At 44.2% G+C, this 22565-nt stretch overlaps 1 protein-coding gene across 7 annotated transcripts in view; it reads left to right on the top strand.

Annotated features, from left to right (window-relative positions):
* LNX1 (ligand of numb-protein X 1) overlaps window positions 1-22565 on the top strand; it is a 123069-nt gene that overhangs the window by 40478 nt on the left and 60026 nt on the right. For 2 of the 7 annotated variants that reach the window (XM_081926520.1, XM_081926523.1), the window contains exon 3: window positions 16332-16825. In XM_081926520.1, coding sequence (XP_081782646.1) covers window positions 16431-16825 — 395 coding nt within the window. In that variant the 5' untranslated portion in view covers window positions 16332-16430. Of the gene's footprint in view, window positions 1-5807; window positions 6087-11255; window positions 11362-16331; window positions 16826-20038; window positions 20500-22565 lie in introns of those variants that run through there. The other 5 variants (XM_081926521.1, XM_081926522.1, XM_081926524.1 and 2 more) reach the window with 5 other exon arrangements.

Below are 22565 nucleotides of genomic sequence, written 5' to 3'. Positions count from 1 at the left end.
ACAATGTTGGATACAACCCCTGGGACCTGTGAGTGGCCCTGGAACATCTTATAAGGAAAGGAGGTACATGCACTTTAGAAATAAAATGAAGAAATGTGCATGCATGTGAAAAACACATGCACATGAGCAAGTGGGAGGGGCTGAAACGCAACGTGCATTTACATGGGAACAGGTCCTGTTAAACTTGCTGTTGAATAAACATGCATCAGGCTGCAGGTTCCAAAGGGTGTAAGATAAAATGCAGTGTTTTAAAGGAAGGAGGGTTTTAGGGTTATATGTGTGCATGGGACTCAGGTGGCACTGTGGTCTAAACCACTGAACTACTTGGGCTTGCCAATCAGAAAGTCGGTGGTTCGAATTCGTGCAACGGTGGTGAGCTCCCATTGCTCTGTCCCAGCTTCTGCCAACCTAGCAGTTTGAAAGCATACCAGTGCAAGTAGATAAATAGGTACCACTGTAGTGGGAAGGTAAATGGCATTTCCAGCACTCAACATGGTCCTCTGTTGTGCCAGTAGCGGTTTTGTCATGCTGGCCACATGACCTAGAAAGCTGTCTGTGGACAAGCGCCGGCTCCCTCAGCCTGAAAGCGAGATGAGTGCCACAACCCCATAGTTGCCTTTGACTGGATTTAACCATCCAGGGGTCCTTTACCTTTTGTGACCTATCTGAGATCCCTGCATTGCAGGAGGTTGGACCACATGGTCCTTGGGGTCCCTTCCAGCTCTACAATTCTATGATCTGCTGTGCCATAGTGACATCACCACATCAGGCCTGCTTGGGACTCTTACAAGCTCAGCTGCTGTCTGGGAGTCACTGTTGCAGGAATAAGGCTGTATTTGGCCCTTCAAGGGAAAGCTGCTCCAATTGCTCTACCCCTCACAACCTTGGTAGAGTTGCTGGCTGATTGGAGCAGCTGCCTGAGGATTTATTCCCACTTTCTTTGACATTGGGGGTGGGTGCATTTGGGAGGCATGAGACTTTTTTTTTTTTTAAAAAAAAAGGTGGTCTAAAATATCTGTAAGCTGCATTTTATCACTTGGATGCCTTGGGGACATTTCTGGTTGAAAGGCATGGTAATAAACTCAAACTGTCTCCTTTCCTCCCTTTTTGTTTGGGAAGTTGCATGATTGAGGCATGGCAAAGAAAACTCTCAGGTTCGCCGGGGTTTCCTGGGCTCTGGCATACGGCAGTGGTGACATGTATAGTGGTACCTCAGGTTACAGACGCTTCAGGTTACAGACACCGCTAACCCAGAAATAGTACCTCAGGTTAAGAACTTTGCTTCAGCATGAGAACAGAAATTGTATGGCGGCAGTGGGAAGCCCCATTAGCTAAAGTGGTACCTCAGGTTAAGGACAGTTTCAGGTTGAAAATGGACCTCCGGAACGAATTAAGTTCTTGACCAGAGGTACCACTATATTTAATTGTTCATCAAGATTTATAAGCAGCTCAATCACAAAATATCTCTGAGCCATTTGTAGAACATGGTATGAAATATTTGTTACAATAAACTTTAACAACAGTAGATAGGATTAAAAAATACAGATGATGTTGACGGTTTAAAAATCAAACACACATAATAAAATTATGTGTCTGGTTGTGCAGACACCAAATCGAGGCACCAAATTTACCCTGGACCCACTATGGAGTGCAAATGTGTTATTTTTCAGACATCCAGGGGACACCCAGGAATTACTCACTCTGCTCCAAATTAATTCCAGAGAGAACCTGGACAGGTCAATCAATCATTAACTCAACTGCAACTATTAGGATCCAATACAGATGCTACCGTACAAGCAGGGACGTGTGCATTTCCACCCTCGCCCCCTCAAGATTTGCGGTTTGTTTAGCCTGGCTATCCAAATCAAATTAACTGAAAGGCCTCAATTATCAATTTAACGTCTGGGGAATAACTCCGTTTTTATTGTACTTGAGTTCCAGGAATCTCAGGCACACTGTATGGGAAGCCAGCTGGCTTCTCTATATAAACTGAGCCAGCTGAAGATGAAAATAAAACTGCTTCTGGCTACATTTTGCCAAACTAAAAGAAAATATGCAAAAGGTTTCACACATCTCCTCCTCACCCAACCCGTGTTTCTCTCTCTCCCCCCCACAATCTATGAACAGTGATTCCACCATAAGCTCACTCATGTATTGCATTAAAGTTATGCTTCATCTAAAACCATGCACTGATGGAGTGGCACCAAGTTATTACTGGGAAGGCTTTGTGTTGGTGGCTTTGCCGTCAAGTCCGACAGCTGTGAGTGAATTATGCAGGCCTTGCTTAAATAGTGCCCCAAGCAAAACATTGTGCCACACAAACCCACACAGTTATTATGCAACATTTCTGAGAAAAGGTACTTTTCAGGGTTTTGGTTGTTTGTTTGCCCATTCAGAGTCGTCTCCCCCTGGTTCTTTGGTGCCCTGTTGGTTGCTCAGGCAGTTAAGCAGTGTTAGGTTGGTTCTTGTACTGCAGACACGTGTAGACTGAGGAGCTTCCTGCTACTGTTAACTGAAAGGCTACTGACTATATTTGTTGTCACATGTTCAATCTTCTCTTGAGGATCAAGTTAAGGAAGAGCAAGTTTGGCAGGAGGGGCTGTGCAGTGTTCCAGTTTGAAGCAAACAACCAAATTTTGAAACCAAACAAGAAAGGCACCAGAAATGCGTAATGGCACATTTATGCAAACAATTTAAAGTTGGACAGCCCTGAGAAGCACACAGGAAAAGGCAATACGATCAAGAAAATGGGACAATTTGAGGATGGTCCTTAGGCAGAAGAGGGGGTTTCAGCAGATGTAGCTTGCATAACAATCTTTTACATATGGCCCCCTTAGGAGGCAAGTATTTATGTCATCCGAAGAGAGGAGGTAGAGGAATGCCAAGTTCACCCCATGGGACGAAAATCCTGTGCTGGCTCCATTTTTATTTACATGTGTGTGCCTTTTGGCTTAGCCAAACTGCTGGATTTTTTAAACGCTGGGTTTTCTTTTCTTTATTCGTTTTATGGACTTGATTCAATTAGAAGGAACAAAAATAGCTTGTAGAACAGAATGAATTTGGTTTAAGGAAGGGATGTTCCCATTTTTCATGCCTGTCAACAAGCTTTGCTGTAGAGGCATGGAAATTTAGCGTAGAATTTGGTTGCCTACAGATCTTGGCTTTCACTTTAAACCTCCCCCCGCCCCAGCAGGGGATTCTCGGAGTTATAGTGTCAGTTCTTGGATTCCCTGGGGGCCATTGGGCAGGACCTCTAGTGGTCAGAGAAAGGATTTTTGAGTCCCTAAATATCCCTACTGTGTTGCATGGCTACAAATTCCTGATTTCCTTCCTCCTCCTTGCAGTCTTGCGTCAGTCCTTGCCGTGTGCTCATCAGATATATTCCTAACAAGTTTTGCTTTCAAAATCATGAGAAAGCTTCCATTGCTCAGCTAGACACACATCCCCTAATTTGACTGAAATGTATCTGTCAGATGCACCCTTGCCTGTACTTCTTCCTGCTTTTTGGCCTATTGGATATGTTGAAATGAATGGCAATTCCGTTTGATTATTCCATCCTGTAAAGCAACATGACTACACTGAATGCTACTGATTAGCTGGCCAGCTGTGTTCAAAAATAGAACCCCTACTGAATAAGAGTTTGGGATGTGTCATCAGTTAAACCTTTAAGGAATTTTGGAGTATGGTAAAATATTAATTTTCTTAGTAACTAGATATATCAGGAGAATACTGATAGCTTAGTTTTAAAATCAGGCATCTCCCATTAAACTAGCTGCCATAAAGTAGATTAAGGAAACGCATCTGATACAGAGAGACCAGTAATATCCCTTTGTAAAAATGGATGGAGGAGAACATGTCTAGAGCAGTTAAACCAATGAACTGAGAAAACATAACAGGCGGGCAAACGGACCACTTGCAGTACTTTAAATAAAATGTATTCTATAATGTTAATTTTAAGCTTTGTAGATTTCATTTTTCCAATTACGCGATGGCTTCTTTGTTCCCACAATTATATATTAAGATATCTCTCCAATTATGTCTTAGTCTTAATTGGTTTTCCAATCTTTTGAGTTCAGTTAACAGGCATCTTCCCACTGCTGACCTTGGTAGTCATGTCTAAAAATGTATCTGTCAGGTTTTTGACAGGTCTGGCTTAGCTCTATGTGTATGTCCATGACAATGGAGTCTTCCTTCCCCAACTTTATTCCCCATCTTCAAAACAGGAGTCCCCAATAACTTGCCTTAGGGCTCTTCCATACTTGGAGCTCATCCACACCTCATTTTAAGCTTGTAATTTGATCCTATCCATGCTTATTCAGAAATTCCACTTAATTCAATGGAAACAGGGCCTTTCACATTTCAATGGTGCCCCAGGCAAGGCCAATATTTGGCACCCAACTCTCACTTTCCGTTCTGCCCAGTTCACTACATTATCATTGTGGTGCCCTGCAGCACCCACTAGGCTCGGCACCCAGGGCATGGAACCGGTCACACTGCCCTCTGATGGAAAGTGTAGATGAGATCACAGCTGTGAAGCCTGAGCCTATTTGTGTTTAATTGAAGGTGTCCCAATGCATTCAGTGACACTTTATTTATATGGAGGTACAAAGACAGCTACAGTATTTAAGCATAAGATCAGGCTGTATGTTTAAGATAAGGTTACTAGATTTTTTTTTCAGTGAATCCAGCGACACTTTAAATAAATAAATACTACATGCTCGGGACATTGATGCTGCAGCGATGGCGGTGGCCACCACCTTGACCTCAACCGCTACATTTCCCCTTCCTCCGAGGCTTCAATCTCCTTTCTCCACAAGCCTGAGTTGTTGGCTTTTCGGTAGTGGAAGCGGTGTGCGGTGGGTCAGGCATGGAAGGCGGAGAAGGATGGCTGAGAGCAGCAGCAAGGCTCAGGCAGCACAATGCCTCCTCTCCCATCGGAGCAGCCCCAATCCCATTCCTCCTTGCGTGCAAGCAGGAGGAGGCAGGGATCCCTCTGCTGGGAAGGGAGGCTTCCCATTGCCTAACTGAGAGACTCCTGCTTGCATGCAAGCTCTGATAGGTAGCGTGAAGCCTCCCTTCATAGCTGGAGTTGGGAGGCTGTTCTGATAGGCAGCATGAAGCCTCCCTTCACAGCTTAGTTGCTGGGGTCAGGGAAGGTGGAGGCAGCCCGGAAGCTGCATCTTAGAAGCCCCTGCACCACCATCATATTGACTTCCAAGCAGCTCCTGAAGCCAGCCAGAGCTAACTGCTCCGGGCTGCTGAGACTGCCGCTGCTGCGTTTCCTGGGGACATGAGTTGAAATCCGGGGACATTCCGGGGATGGAATTTGTCCAGGGACTTATTCGCAAATCCGGGGACTGTCCCTGGGAAACGGGGACGTCTGGTAACCCTAGTTTAAGAGCAATCCTGCAGGGTCAATTTTTTTTGGGGGGGGGGATATTGAATTGCTCAAGGCCATCCAGTGGGCCTCACAGCTGAATGAGGATCTGAACCTAGTTTCTCAGATCCCAACTAGTGCACCCTGAGTGATCTTTATTAACTGCCCAAAAGTCATATTTCCAGATCAATACAACTGTGTCCTTGGATCTTTATGATGTGACCGGACTGCCTGGGGGAAAAAAACTCTGCCTGAGCATTCAGAGGAACAACTTAAGTGGCAGTCAAGCAATTTGCACTCTCTAGCCCTACGCATTTGCATAATAAGATTTATTGCAGGCAGTGCCGTTGCATTTATGAGGGCAATTAGGAGGAGTACATACTTTGAGGAGTAGTTCAGGAGAGATCAGGCACCTGACTTGGTTTACACCACATGACTGGCTCCTGATGTATAGGTGAGAAGCATGCCGGTGAAGCAGTAAGTTCACGTCTGCCTTGCTGTTGATCAGCTTCTTGGTACAGGACTTTTCTTGCCTTCAGAATCAGCTAAGAAAGTATCTGTAAAGCTTATGTTGATTAGGTTACTCAAGAAGTAGGAAAGGTAGGAGAGCGTTCTTTTTGGACGGTGAAATACTCTGAAGTCACTGGTGTTTTGAAATATGTGTGAACTGCCGCAGGACATCGCTATATGGAATACAGCTAGAGACAAGGTAAGCTTTCTCCTCTGTAAGATGCCGAGCATGGGCTCAGTGTAGCTTGTACAGCACTGGCTGGGGGACTGAGCATGTAGCATATGTTGGCACATGGACTTGGCCCTCCATCTAAGAATATACACGTTGGAGCCTGCTTCCATGAGAAAACAGCATCTGGTTGCTATTCCTGTGGCTGCAATTTGTTTTAACTGCCTTGAATACTGAATTTTAAATTGCTGTATAACCTGCCCTGGGAGCTTCTGGAGAAGGGCAAGTAATAAATTCACTACTACTAATAATGATTGGGGTGGGGCTGTTTCTAATCATGTGCTAATGCCTAGATACATGTGGGAACTGTGGCAGAGGATTTGTGTGAAATACAAATATTTTACCATTGCTATATATTTTACCATGACCATATTTTTTACCATTTTACCATTTTTAGTATTTTTTTTACCATTTTAGCATGTCTGTTTTTTTAGCATCCTGTACCTCTGTTGTCTGTGACTATGACTGAGTGTTTAGAATGCACAAAATGGACTTGATGGGCTTAGATGTGTCAAGGTTTCTTTCTTTTTTTTAATAAAGAAAGAATGGAGAGTTAAGTTGTTGCAGCTGAGACGGGTTTGTTGTAAGGTTTACAAGGTGTCTGTGGAAACTTGCAACACTTTGTATTGGATTCATATGTAGGCACATTGTAGTCCTTTGGAAGGAAGTCTTGCTGTGTTCAATGGGGTTGACTCCCAGGGAAGTGTGCATATGATTGCAAACAAAAACTAGGGAGCGTATACTCCCTCCCCTCTTTTCTCTCTCATACACAAATGTCAAAAACATATGGTGTGGTTTTACTGAAACCTTTGTCGAAGAAACAATTATTTCCTAAAACTGCATGGACATTTCCAAATTAAAATTCAGATCCAGTGTGGAGTGTTGACTAGGACCTGGGAGATCAGTCATGAAGCTCATTGGGTGACCTTGGGGCCTCTCAGCCCAACCTACCAGATAGGTTGGATAAAATGGGGTTGGGGAGAACTTTGTCTGCCACCTTGAGCTGCTTGGAAGAAAGACAATCAATAAACAGAATCCACTGGGGGTGGAGCTACAATTGCCCAAGTTTTGTGCATAGACATTCCTTTAGAGCAGGCTTCCTCAACCTTGGCCCTCCAGATGTTTTTGGCCTACAACTCCCATGATCCCTAGCTAGCAGGACCAGTGGTCAGGGATGCTGGGAATTATAGTCTTGAAACATCTGGAGGGCCGAGGTTGAGGAAGCCTGCTTTAGAGGTGTCGTGATAATAGAAATGTATTAGTGAAGTGTGGTTAACTATAGCTTCAGCTATTTGAAAATCCTCTCCTAAGAAGCACACAATCAATGATTCTTGTCGTGTTGGAAATGCGAAGGAATCAGCTCATAGATGCATGGGCCTTTGGTTATTTGGAAGTTGTTTTTCAGCTGGTGAGGGAAGCCCAAGAAGTTGCCTCCTAGGTCTGCTGAGTCAGGCATTCCACAAGGTAGGCGCCACCCTACTTGGAAAGGACTTGTTTAGTCCTGGGTGTTCACATTGATATTAATTCAGGTACCAGGGAAAACATTGAGTAAGGCCACTGATTGTCCTGGTATCAAAGGCTAGAGCTGAATATAAGCAGTGCTATTTTTCTAGAAAAAGAGGTGCCGGAACTCATGAATGCCTCCCTTGTTCTCTTATAATGGCAATGGCAGCCACCTGAGAGGTGCCAGAACTGAGTTCCGGTGAGTTCTGGCTGACAAAATCCCTGCTTATTTGTTCAATGCATGTCTCGCTCTTCCTCCCAAAGGAGGATGGTAAACACAAGCAATAAAACAAAGCATCTAAAATAATTTCAATTAGCACAAGTAGTTTTGAAAAATAAGTAGTGATAATAGTCTTTCATGTGAATTTGGCCTCGGAGAGATTTTTTTGTGACTCTAATGTAGCACTGGATAACTAACGTTGCAAAATTAATTGTATTATTTTAGATATATTTTTTTTAAATGCCACACTTAACTTGTGGTTGGTATTTGTTTTAAAAGCATTTCCTATAGAAAAGTGGCTTTGTCTGTAGTGGCTCCTTGTTTGTTGAAGCTCTCCCCTGGGAAGTTTGCCTAGGAGCCAGGCACAAACGTTCCTCTTTAACCAGGCCTTTGGCTGATGAACATCTTATACCTCTTTAAAGTGTGTGTGTGTGTGCGTGCACAGTAGCATTTTTATATATATTTTGACTGTGTCAGACTAACACGGCTACCTACCTGACTCTTTAAAGTGTGTTTGTGGGATGGGGGAGTTATTGGAGTTTTAAAATCATGCATTTTGTGCTTTTATATTGTATTTTTATGTTGTGAACCACACTGAGATCTGCAGATGAAGGGCGGTATACAAATTTAATAAATAATAATAGTAGGCTGAAATCTTTTATGTCCTTTTGTGGAAGCATATCCCATGGGACCTGGTGTGCCTTAGCTTCTGAGGGCACAGCTTGTAGGATGGAAGAAGTTTGAGGTGGCCTTGAGGAGCAGCTACAGGGAGGGCCACATTGCCAGAGTTGTGAGGTAGGGACAAATTTAGGCCTGTGTGAGCCAAGGGGCACTGTCTCAAAGCACAGTAAGTGAGGTGCTGGGCTTTGGGAAGAAGGCAGGAGGCTCTGACAGGGTCCTAGAGTCATCCCATCTCCTTCCTAAAGCTTTGTGAGTGCTTTCTCAGCTTTGGAACACAACATGAGGGCTGAAGGGGGCACCAAATTTTGGCCTTGCACAGGGTCCCATAGTACCCAAGTCCACCACTGTGTGAGGGCAATGGTTCCTTACAAGATTTGGTACAAGAAGGGGGAAACCAGCATTCTCTCCCTTTGCCCAAGGTTAGTTTTGTGAGGCAGGCAGTGCTCACCTCTCCCAGTTTTTAGCAGTTGCCCTGAGAGTCTTGGATCCACCTTATAGGGTTAGGATGGAAATTTTGCATGTTCTGTAGAATTGGCCTTTGCAGAGCAGGCTTGTTGTCTTCCCCAGGGCGCTGTAGTTGGGATGGGATGTGTTCTAGCTTTAATTGGACTTGTTAATTTTTGTCACGGCTTGGCAGGTGGCCAGCGACTGAGGAGGAGCCCTTTAGAGGTGAGAAAGAGCCTGGGAGGTAACATCATTGTCAAGGAAAGGTGGAGAGCTTAGCACAGATTGCCATCTCCTTAGGGACAAGCTGGGGTGGCAAAGTACAAGTGGCTGCCATTTGGAGCTGGCATTCAACTGACCCTGGGATTGGGCAGGCTTGCCCAATTGGGGATAGGTCAATTGGTGGGACAGCCATGCTGGGCCTCAGGAGCACAGGGATCTCCTTAATGACTGGTCTGGGGCTGTTAATTGTTAAAAGTTGCCCGTTTAAAATAAAGTTGTGGCCTTCTTAAATCTATTTATGTGTCTGACTCTTTTATTGGCACACATAATAAGCATGCTTCAGAAGAAGGATCCCATTAAATCTTGTGCCTACAGCTCATCAGATGTCAGCCAATGGTACCTGTCATAAAAACAAGACAATTGCTGTAATAGTTTTGGTGGTATGAGCAGCAGTTGGATTTTCTGTTGGATTTCAGGGCTTGGTGTCTACCTTCGAAAAGCCACTTCTAGTATTTAAAGTTAGGCCGTCATAGGTTCTACTTACTCATTTCAGATGTGCTCTGCAAGTGGAATACTTACATTCATTGAACATCTTGGCTGTACTTTAGTTGAGATATCAGTGCTTTAAGGTTACTATCATACATACAAATATGATGAACAGAATCATAGAGTTGGAATGGACCACTGGGGTCATCTAGTCCAACCCCCTGCAATGTAGGAATCTCCACCCCCACCCCCCAGTATGGGACTCGAATCCCCAGCCCTGAGGTTAATAGTCCCGTGATGCTTAATAAAAGCAAAGACAATCAGACAGTCAACATGTATTTGTTTTTAACCATGTGCCATGACAAAACAAGGTTGTATTTAGAGTTCAGAAAAAAATGCCGGCTGCATATATAAATAGAAGACCCGCTGCAAACAATTGTTACTAATGCTACAGTTGCAAAAACCACATAATCATTTTAGGGTCAAATAAAACAAGAAGCTTATTAAACATCCCCACAACAACTTATATAAGATGATCTTGCATGACATGCAGCACCCTTAATGCACCACAGCTGCCATTATTCTTTGGGAGAATCCGTGAGCTTTAAACATACGGTGTGGATGTCACCAAAGACTCAGTCCAGGCATGTCAGCAGCATATTTAAAGTGGCTCTTCTGTTGGGTTGATCACCTGTGCTACACTCTGGAATGCCAGACAGCGAGGTACAAATCACATTCTGCAAGGCACGATATAAGCCACAAGATGTTTCATGTGAATCAGCCCTCCTATGGGCTTGTGCTTCAGGAATGAGCTACTTCCTGTGAGCAAGGTAGCAAATTTTGGCACTGAATTTTCTATGTCATCTTTTGATTACAGCACAAGGGCCTGATCCAACAAAGTCTTGCCTTACCTTGCTATGTCTCCCTCCCTCCCTGCATCACTATGAGCCACAGCAGGAAACCAAGCAGTGCCCAGGAACCAAATATCGTTCCTGCTAGCAGTTCCTCACTTCTTGAGTATCATTTCTTCTTGAGTGAGTTGCCAATTTCTCACTTGAACTGGCAGTAATTCAGAGCTGCAGTATCTGTCTCCAAGGGTGCAGAAAGTTAACTGGGACTTGCTCTGTATACTAGGATGTGGGTTGTGCCAGCACTGTGTAGGATGTCATTAGGTCAGACTCTTAGTATGAAGTAAAAAGCCTACAGTCTGGAATTTGTGGATTTAACATACTGACACGTACCGGTGTCTGTGTTGACTTGACTATATGTGTCTGTACTGGGTCTTTTTGATCTTCTTTATTACAACAGCAGAATATGGCCTGAAGGGAGCAATGCTTCTCTCTCGGCCTGTTTTTTTTTACGTATTATTATTATCATTGTGGATATAATTGTATTCATGACCTGTAAAAGAAAGCACCATATTCCAGCTAAACCTGCTTTCAACCAGATAAACTGCTCTGGAGTCTTGCGCAAAAGAGAGAGAGGCAGAGAGAGAGGTGATAGAGCAATAGCTTCACAATCTAAAGCTCTTGTTCACAACCCCAGATGCTGACTCACTGAGGTGACTTTTCTATAAATTCTTTGTGTGTCAGGCCGCATTCGTTTACAAAATGGTAGCAACCTCTAACTGCCTGTAATGAAAGCTGGTTAATTTTTTGACAGCACGTTGGAATCCCTTGAAGCGTCAAGGTATGGTTGGCATCATTACAAGTTCTGTCAACTGACTGGAATTTTTAAGCAGATGGGAGGGACTGGTCAGTTAATAACTGATGCAGAAACATAACCAGGAGGTGTATTGTTAGGGAGGTAGTCTGGTGAGCAGGAGAAGCATAGACTTGTGCCCCGGTCCTTTAAGCACCTAGTTGCACCCCGATCAGTAACGCAGCCTCAGGCATCTTCTTCACTAATTTTTGTTTCCCACAGAGATCCAAGAGAAGGGAGAGGTTAGCTGGAGTGGTAGGAGCTGAAATTTCACTACATATATCACCACCCTACATGCTCTAGCTGGGACGCGGGTGGTGCTGTGGGTAAAACCTCAGCGCCTAGGACTTGCCGATCGCATGGTCAGTGGTTCGAATCCCTGCGGCAGGGTGCGCTCCCGTTGCTCGGTCCCAGCGCCTGCCAACCTAGCAGTTTCGAAAGCACCCCCGGGTGCAAGTAGATAAATAGGGACCGCTTACTAGCGGGAAGGTAAACGGCGTTTCCGTGTTTGGCTCTGGCTCGCCAGAGTAGCTTCGTCACACTGGCCACATGACCCAGAAGTGTCTGTGGACAGCGCTGGCTCCCGGCCTATAGAGTGAGATGAGCGCACAACCCTAGAGTCTGTCAAGACTGGCCCGTACGGGCAGGGGTACCTTTACCTTTACCTTTACATGCTCTAGGCGGAGTTACGTTCGTTTTGCTCTGCCTGGGTTCCTCACAATTAAAATGCTGGCATAGAACAGTGCACAGGGAAAATGGTGTTGAACTGTACTGCTTTTAATGTGTGTGTTTTTAATTTTTAAAAAATTCTGTACACCTCCCTGAGATCTGAGAGGGCGGTATTATAAATACTTCTATAAGTAAATAGCAAATGTAGCTACACCTTTCCGCTGGCCACAACCCTTTCTTGCTCTCAACTCTTTCTACCCCACCATGATCTCTTGGCTTTCCCTCATGAGGTCTTCATCTCCAGCTACATCTCACACATTAGGCCTCAGGCCTACTTTAACTGGGCTGGCCTCTATATCACACTGCGTGACGCTCACATTTTATGTGGGACGCCCCAGATTTACAGAAGCCACCCTGACTTCTGATCCCAATCATGGATGTCCCATTTGGGCTCCTGTGCTCTGGCTGTGCCAGAGTGTGGACCCGAAAGACGTACCGGTACATCTTTTTGGGTCCCATGCTGTGGCCTGAGTCAGCTGTGGGACCAAAAGACACACTTTTGCCTTGTAACCATGCATCATCCACCCCTCTTCCTCCTTCTGGAAGTGCAGTGCTGGTACATCGGTTGGAAAGCTGAATCACTGTGGCCCTTGTGGTAGTGATGGAGGAGGCAAGTGAAGGTGCGTAAGGGCCCATCAGCAGGCTGGTCCAGTGGGGAGTGCCTTAAGCGAGGAAACGGGATGCACCTTCCCTCGGATCTAAGTCATGCCCATTAACTTCAATGGGACTTCAGTAAGTAGGAAAAGCATTGGATACAAGCCATTGAACTCAGCGGGTCTTGCTTCTGAGTAAACATGCTTAAGAGTTGCCCTGCTAATGACCTGAATGCCAGGTTGTTAATCATGCATTTATACAACCTTTCTATTTTGTTTTGGTATCCTCAAGATTAAATAAACAGAATCAAACCTGACACTTCCAGGGAATGACGACAGAATAAGGCACAGCACATTACTTGCATTATGGATATAGGCTGTGGCTAACATAAATATTGTATAGTGACCCTAATCCATCTTTGCTTTTATCTGATGCCTGCCACAAGTAGTAAATCGAGAAGGGATTCTCTCCCCCCCCCCCCCCGCTCCCACTGGCATTAATGAAATTGTTGTATAATCTTTCAGGGCTATAGCGGTTATAGTACTTTTCTTTTTCATATGTAATCCTGAATGCTAGAGAAACATAATGTCTCCCTAGGGAATGGATTTCATACTGAAGCAGCAGGCAGAGTTATGCCTTCAATAAGAGAGATGCTGCAGAATTTTGTGGGGTCCACTGGGAAGCCAGCCTTGAATCATGACTAGGTGTGGAATGAGGCAGGAAGAAAGGAAATGTATTTTTGCAGTTTGGAAGGTACAGGGCACTTCCACATGGAAGCCTTTTGCCAAGCTATTTTCCTTCTCATTCCCCCTTAACCAGAATTCGGGGTAGCACAGCACTGTCCATACCTTTCCTGATTTTATCATTATTCACCCTCTGCATTCCAACTCTCAAGACAAATGGATGCTAACAATACCTCTAAGACATGTCACACAGCATGTCAGAAACAAACTATATCCAAAAACTTAAATCATTTTGTTTTGAAACAGTGACACCTTGGGAGTTTTCACAATGACCGCTCCCTGCATAAAAACGGGGGGCGCCCTTTGCGTGGATGCGCGAAGCCCCTGGATCTGGAGTGGCCCCATCAGCATAGGCTTGGTTTTGCCTTCCCTCAGGTCGGATACCTGGAGGTCTCCGCCTACCTCAGTCAGTTGTCCAATCCCACCTGGGGGAAGAGTTGCCAAGGAGACCAGGCCAGGTAGGGGAGGGATTACCTGCCCACACAATAGAGGGAGGATTTTACCTGAGAATCCTCACTTGGCTCCAGAGCTTCTCCCACCCTACCCACCCTCAGTTAATGTCTTGTTTTGCAGGTTAACTTTTCTTCACAGGTTTGCAGGTTAACTTTTCTTCACAGGTATGCGGGCACTGCTACATCAGGTCGCTGTTAAAGGGCTGGAAAGGAATTTCCCTGCATTGGCAGGTTTCGCCTTTCCTGTAGCAAAACGTCACAACTTTGGCGGTATCAGGCCTCGGGTGGAACCATTTAGTCTATCTTCCTCTTTGCAGCGGCGATACCAGGGTTCCCCGTTAAAGGGGTTTTCTGAAGGGAGGCTTTGACCGTACGCCGAAAGGTCGTCATTGCTCTCCCCTGCGGTGGTGGCGTTATGGGGACGGCTATCTCTGCTTGAACTTATGTTCTCCAGAGCTGGCCCATCCCCCCCACACACACACTGGATAACCCTGAAGCTCCCTAGGTCCCCGGCTGGGGACTGGGTAGGGAGAACGCCCAATGCCTGAGCCAAGGTCTACCCACATTTGAAATTTAATAAAGTTGTGGCCAATTTAATCCCATAGCACGTTGTCTTGAGTCGTTATTCCACATGACGGGGGGGGGGCGCTCAGGATCTGGGGGGACTCCGCCTGTCCATGCAACTATACCAGTCTTAACAATATTAATCAGGGTTTTCCCCACCCCCAGAAAGGAAAATCTGTATTAACAAGGAAATTGGGATGCGTACAACATCATGCATCAAAGTTCCTCCTGTTTAATTCACTGAAAATCATGATGGTGGTTGCAGAGATACCCAGGAACTCCTACTCTGAAGTTTCCAGGATCTTCTGACGTGGCTGTTGTACATTAAGTAAAATTCAGACTTGCAGCTCTTTGCCACAATGGCGAGATTTTTCCAGAGACTCCCTGGGCACTAACTTCACACCAACTCTAAAAATATATTCTGTGAGTGATTATTCTTTAGGCTAAGCCGCCAAGTGATGAGGTAAATAATAAATTGCTGCAAAGTGGCATAAGGATGATTTTAAAGTGTCGTCATTATATCACCCAGAGTCTTAGACGTTGACCCTGATGTCAGTGTCTTGGGGTCATCCATGCAGATCAGTAATCCATCTGTCCTTCCCTGCCTTCCCCCGCCCCAAGCATGAACCATGTGTTTTTAACGGCTGTTTCATAGCTTGGATATACACCGCTAGGATTTTGTGAAGACATGAGAGCCGATCAAGAGCAGACCAGAGGAAGTTGTCACCCTATATATGTATGATAGAGAGTGTTTATCACCCATTTCATGGAGGTGTGGTGCTTGCAGAAAAAGTGAAGAAAAAGCACAGGTAGCGGTTGCAACTCTAAGGAATAATGTGAGCAAAAACAACAACACCGCGAGTTAAACAACCTGGAACACATAGGTTTATCTTGCCCCATTGTGTTCCCTACTTGTTGGGTAACAACAATCATAAAGGTAAAGGTACCCCTGACCATTAGGTCCAGTCGCGGACAACTCTGGGGTTGCGGTGCTCATCTTGCTCTATAGGCCGAGGGAGCTGGTGTTTGTCCGCAGACAGCTTCCAGGTCATGTGGCCAGCATGACTAAGCCGCCTCTGGCAAACCAGAGCAGTGCACGGAAACACCGTTTACCTTCCCGCCGGAGTGGTACCTATTTATCTACTTGTACTTTGACGTGCTTTCAAACTGCTAGGTGGGCAGGAGCTGGGACCGAACAACAGGAGCTCACCCCATTGTGGGGATTCGAACCACCGACCTTCTGATCGGCAAGCCCTAGGCTCTGTGATTTAGACCACAGCCCCACCCGCATCCCAACAACAATCATACAGAGCATTTTTTGAGTGCTCAAACTGTTCTCTTATCTTTATGTCAATAATCCTCACAACGCTGTAAGGTAGGTCAGTATTATGAGAATCAGTGTGTTGTGTAGGATAAAATGAAGGACTGGGATGGAAGAGGATTCAAATCCCCTCTTGGCCTTAAAGCTTACTGGGTGACCCTGGGCCAGTCACACACACTCCGTCTAACATGCCACGCATGTGATGATTAAAAAAGGGAGAATAGTGACACCAGCTTGAGCTTCTTGGTGGAAAGGCAAAATGTAAATGCAATAAATATTGAATAATAATGTTATAGTTCCACATATTGCACACTGGTGGAGAGGTGAGGGTGCAGAAGCCGAAAGATGAGTGTCTGACAAAAACCACTTATGGAGTTGACTGACAGTTGCATAGCACCATTTCTGCTGTTATTTGTTCTTTAACACAAACTCCTATTAAGATTTGAATCACTGGCTTGCACAATGAGGTTTGTCTGTTGCGTCCTGTTCCCTAAAATTATCAACCACAGAAGCTGCAACACAATTTCATTTGATCTTTGCTCTGTTCCCCTACAGGTTTGAAGATCCACAGGAACAGCGGACAGTTTTGTGGATTAAGATTAACATCTGGACAGAAGTTACATTTTCTTTACCCTTCGTGCCGTTTACCCCAAGATGAGTCAAAAAGACCCATCAGAAGGAGTGGAAGGAAGCTCAGAAGAACCCTTATGTTTGATCTGTGGCCAGCCCCACTTCCCAGAAGAGAACCATGTCTATAGCTACACAGAAGATGTGGATGACGATCTCATCTGCCACATTTGCTTGCAACCACTGCTTCAACCTCTGGACACGCCATGCGGCCACACCTATTGCACAATTTGCCTTACGGATTTCCTAGTGGAAAAAGACTTTTGCCCGGTGGATCGCAAAACTCTGACCCTACAGTCTTGCAGAAAGTCAAGCATATTAGTCAATAAACTCTTGGATAAACTAATGGTTAGCTGCCCTTTCTCAGAGCACTGCTCGGAGGTCGTGCAACGCTGTAACCTTGAGCAGCATTTTCAGAATGGGTAAGTCCTTCTGTATATTTCCACTCCCCCCCCCCTTCACTGACAGGAATCACATCGGTGTCCTTTGTGTGACAGCTAATGGCTTTTTCCCCCCCACAAGAAAACAAGCAGGTTCTGTTGCAAGTTAGTTTGCTGTAAAAAGTAGGTGGTGAGGCTGTAGCAGTTGCTAATGGAAGACTGTACCCTAGTTGGATACACCAGAGGGAGATATATCATATCTTCAAGGGCAATTGGTAAAGCCTTATTCCACTTTGTTGAGTCACAGTATGAGAAGAATGAATGTTATGCACACAAACAAAACACGGGGAAAACCTCTCCTAAAATGAATCTTTAAAGCTCCCCATTCTTTTTCACTTTAGTTAAATCTTAAAGAGCTGAAATCTGCAACTTTATAACGGTGATACTTTACACCTCAGGGCCTGATTAAGATATTGAAGCAGTGTGTGAAAGTGCCACAAGTGTGTGTGTGTGGATGCTGATTTTTATATGTTTGAGATATACGGGTTCGGGAATATTAAAATGGAATATGGATGGTCTATACAGAACAACAGGCTACACATTTCCCATCAGACCCTGAAATATATTGTGTTTTTTTAGGATAGCAGAAGAACATCATGCCTTCAAAAGATGAAGGGTTTCTATAACTATTAACAAATTATGTTTTGGATCCTCATAATGTCATAAATATGTTCACCTTATACCTATTGGGTACTGGAAAAATGAGAGTAATCAAAGTATAAAGCCAGCCCAGTATTATTTCTCTTTCTTGTTCCCTTTCTTCTGAATTGTTTTCTTTTGCAAAAATGAAACATGGCCTCCCCAGTGTGGCAGATTCCCCACACTTCACAATAATATTTTTGGCAGGACTCACCATACAGATTGAGGGTGTATGAATCCCTTCTCTGCTGTAATATTTTACTCACTGGGTGGATCAGGACTATCTGGTTGTGATGAACATCTCTGCTGTGGAGCTGAGGCACAGTGATTTACAACATGGGATCATTCTGATCCACCTGTTATGAGGGCTGTATTTACTGTGTATTTTCCAATGTGAATTGCCTTTAACAATTGTAGGAAAGATACAGCCAGCTGTGGAAATCCAAGGCCTTCTCTTTTGCTGTAACATATGATATTACAAACTAGTATTCCTAACCAATACTCTGAAGCCCATTATTTTGTGACATTTTGGTTGGCCCAGATAAAGATATTGCCCAGCTGTCAATTTTGGAGGTTTTCACATGGAGGCAGTGGTCTCTAGTTGGCTAGATTGGACCAGAGTCAAAGGGAGGAAAAAATCTGTCTTTGTTTTCATTCTCAGAAAATATGTAGTCTTGGGCAAGTTTCTTTATTTGTACTTAATTTCTACCTGTCTGAGCTTGCCTCCCTTGTGCTTCATTACATTTATCCCTTATTAAAATGATCCCTTACCCAAATAGTTGACTGAATTGTTGTCGGGCTAAATTTAAGATTTATTTTGCACTTTGATGGAATTTGAAATGGGCCAAGTTCTATTTTTGCAGTAGTGCTTTGTTGTCTGCCTTGGGCTTGAATCCACCTTTTGGCTTCCTCAAATACCTTCAGGGACACCACTTGACCTCAGGTAACATAGTGAAACTGGTTCAGTAGCTAATGCAATTTTCTCTGCCCTATCTCAGAAAGTAGACCCAAGAAAGCAGGTGGCCTGGTCTAAATAGTCCTCTTTCCTTTCCTGAGGCATTTGACCCAACCCCTTGCAAGCCAAAACCTGTTGTTTTATTGCAATGTGGTACTAGCTATGCTCTCTTGGGTTTTTCTTGAATTCAACTTTGACAGTGAGATTGTAGGGGCTTTTGTGGGGGTGACACCTGCAATTCAGGTTTCATTTGGGTTGATGTACTCTGCTGTGGTTGGTAATGGATTTTGTATAGCATATTATTCCATTGTCTTTATGGTTTTAATATGTAACCTGCTCCAAGCCTGGGTTGAAGAGCAGCTTAAAAATAAACATTGCAGTAATCATCACCCAGAAATAAATTATATCTTGCCCCACCATTTACATAGGTTTCCCGTCTAAGTGCTGGCCCATACTGGGACCAGTTTAGCCTTAGCAAATGCCATTAAAAATTTCTTGGGATGTTTTAATTACCTGCACTCTTCTCACCCCAACTATTCTACATGGTTGACTTGTATAATGATGTCAGCTAGCTGGGGTAATCTGTATGACTGGCTTCCTGGGCAAAGTCTAAGAGCATTCTAGGAAAATCTAGATACCTCAGTATACTAGTCAGTAGGGACTATAAGAAGCTATTATTGTCAAGATCTCCCAGGACCTATGCTATGTAGTAATAGAAGCTGAATTTTACAAGTAGGATGAATAATAGACTGTTCAGGGCTGGAGATCCACATGGAGCTGTTTTGGAGGCTATATTTTATGAACAAGCCACATACAGTGGTACATTGGTTGGCTCCCAAACAAATTGGCTCCGGAAGTAAGTGTTCCGGTTTGCAAACATTTTTTGGAAGCCGAACCTCCGACGCGGCTTCCGACTGAGTTCAGGAAGCTCCTGTAGCCAATCGGAAGCTGCGCCTTGGCTTTTTAACGCTTCCAGGAGTCAAACAGACTCCCGGAATGGATTATGTTCGACAACCAAGGTACCACTGTATCTCAGAAAGAAGGATGTGGAAGGGAAATCCATGGCTGCCAGTATGTTTCCTTTTACCTACCCCAGAGTGATGAGCAGAACGCATCACTTGATTACATGCTGTGCACTTGAGCACTGCCCATCAAGACATTGTCATTAACGAAGCAGCCTGCTTATTTAATGGGCTACCAAGTCCAAGTGTTGGAAAGGGTGTAAACCTAATTGCATTTGTTTTCATTTTAAATCCACTTGCAATACTTGCTCCCCTGCCTGCACAGTTTGTCAAAATCAAATCTGGATTGGATAATCAGAAGCCTTCCTGTTTTATAGCTCCCTGCTCTCTCCATCTGGCTGAATCAGATCAGACAGCGTCATGATGGAGCGTTGAAAGGACAGTCCATGTTTGCAGTATATGTCTCCTGCTTCTGACCTGCCTGTGTGGCTTCCCATTTTGCCACGTTCAGGTTCCTTCCTGCCCTCTTTTTGCTATGCAGCCGAGCTCATAACCCATCTGCCTCTCCGACCAGTGATGTAAATGTACCAGCTGCTTCTGAGGAACCACTCTGAAGAGTGCAGGAGGCAGGTCTTTTCCCTGTGCATCAGCCTGCTTTTTTGCAGCAATAAGTCACTGCCTCGCCTCTCACCAACCATGCTCTGCTCTCCCTTAAACCCTCACATCTAACCTCCATCTGAGAATCAGATCAAGTAATCCTCTTACAGGTCAATGATTTTTTTTCCAGCATAGCTTCATTTAAGGGATTTGCATTACTTCATAATGTGCTCTCGATTGTGTTGAAATTGAAAGGCTTGTTTAAAAAACGAAGGGGGGGGGGAGGCTGGAATTGGCTGGCATAAAAAAAGCTTGAAGTTCTGTGTCCCATCACAGAGAAATCAAGAGGCAGAGACAGAGAGAGAGAGAGAGAGAGAAAGGGGCAGCAGTTTTAAATCTTGCGCTTGGAAAATGAAGGCTCTGCTGCTGTTGGTTCTACCATGGCTAAGTCCTGCAAACTACATAGACAATGTGGGGAATCTGCACTTCCTGTACTCAGAGCTGTGAGTACTCACAGTTGTGATGTTGTGGTGGTGTCTCTGTGTTGTGTCTCTGTGTTGTCTCTTTAAAAGGAATGGGAAAAAGACGTCCCTTTGTTACTTCTCCTTCGTACCTGTGTGTGTACATATGTATGTGTAATAAATGAATAAGCCTGCTTAACAGTCACATACCTAATCTGAGAGGCTTGGAACAAGAATGCCCTTTTTTTTGGCACTTTCTCTTTTTCAAGTGCTGGGGAAAGCTGAGACGAGCATTGTTTTCCTTCCCTACTTCCATTTGCTGAGTTGCTTTTTGGGACTGAGAGTCTTTTTCCCTGGACTAGATTCAGGCAGATATGCAGAACACTCTGTAGATGAACCAGTAGCTAGCCTACACACTCTCTCACTTGCTGAGAACCTTTTCACAATGCATAATTTCTGTAGGGATGTGAAAATGTGCCCCATTTCTGTCCACAGTCTGGATGTTAATTCTCTTTAACTCTGCTTTATTTGGAATATACTTAAAGGATCATCATTGTGTGTGTGTGTGTGTGTGTGTGTGTGTGTGTGTGTGTGTGAATGTGTGTGTGTGAGAGAGGGAGAGAGAATATAAATGCTATTTTCCATATATATATCTATATAGATATATAGATATATATGGCAGCGTAGCTCATAAACGATGCTTGTTGAGTTAGCTTGTAAATGTCATGATGAATTGCCTTCTGAATGCTGATTATCCTTATTGAGGTTTTTGGGTAGCAATGCCTAATCTGTAAAATATGTTCCAAAGTGAAATGGATTTAGTGAAGTACGGTGTCACACATTAGGAAAATTCATATAGTGCATGCATAATTTGCCTTTAAAATGCATAAAATGATGATGATGCTTTGGTTTCAAGGGGGGCATTTCAATAATTGGTGTAACATGCAGTGGCTGAGTACAGGCGTGAGCACATGTATGTCTAGAAATAGTAATTTGCCTGCTAGCATTTTGAGAAAACAGTGTAAAAGGCAACTATTAATATTTCAGGGACCTTTACAAGGAGCATTCTGAATTTCACTACAGGTCACACAGTCCCCCCCCCAAAAAAAAGAAATTTGTATGATATATGTAGCTTAACAGTTTAAAAAGATCATTAGGAAAATAATGGTTAATGGAAGCAAATTGTAGAGGATCAGGATCAAACCAGACCAGATAAACTTTCACAATAGAGACAATGGCATCTGGGGCATCCAGTTTCCAGGAAAACAAACAGATGAGATTAATCAGAGCATACACAGAGAAAACTCCTCCCCGTAGTTGTTTCCTAGGGAATTCTGTTCCATTCCTGTCACTCACAGAGGGCTACTATGTACAGTAGCTACTCAACTTGAATTTATTTTGCCCTCTAACCTACAAAACCCTTAACTGCACTTTGATTGCTATTCTTGTTGACATGCTCTTTACCCAATTGGTTTGCTGTTGGATGCGCCTCGCCAGTTATCAGCAACAACCAAATCTGTTTAGTGGTTCACTCTGCTGGGGGGAGGGGAGGGGAGGGAACAAATCAGCCACAGCACAAAACTGCATGTGAACTGGGTCACAGCAACAAAATTAGGGTATGAAACCAGCAAATATTGCTCCTGTTGTAAAGAAGTCAGTGCAACAAGGCTATAATAGGACACTTACATTTTGTGTGTGTGTGCCTAGGTTTCAATGCAACAAGGATGCACTTTGCTAATCTAGAATGCTGTGTGTGGCTGGGTTTGATTTATCTGATTGGTGAATGAGCAAGGCATCTCAAAGTGTGTCTTTTTTATCTTTGTTGTACTATGGATGGGGCATGCGAGCCATGATTCACAACCCTAGGTATGTGGAAAAGACTGAAGCGAGTTAGAGGCTCTCTGCCTTGAAGCTGGTAGTGTCTCTCCAAGGGATAATTCTTGAAACAGGACATGCCAGGGATTGAACCTAGGACATTCAGTATGTGAAACATGAACTCTGCTCTTAATAGGCCTCCTGTCTCTTCTTTATTATGATTCCACATATACTAGAACTGAGCCTTGGCAACAAAGGCAAGATTTTCTGCTCTGCCTGGTGAGCAGCAGCTA

The sequence above is a fragment of the Podarcis melisellensis genome (genome assembly GCF_964234715.1).
Source record: "Podarcis melisellensis genome assembly, chromosome: 9".
In the NCBI taxonomy this organism is placed as follows: Eukaryota; Metazoa; Chordata; class Lepidosauria; order Squamata; family Lacertidae; genus Podarcis; species Podarcis melisellensis.
This window is presented reverse-complemented; position numbering and strand designations above follow the sequence as displayed.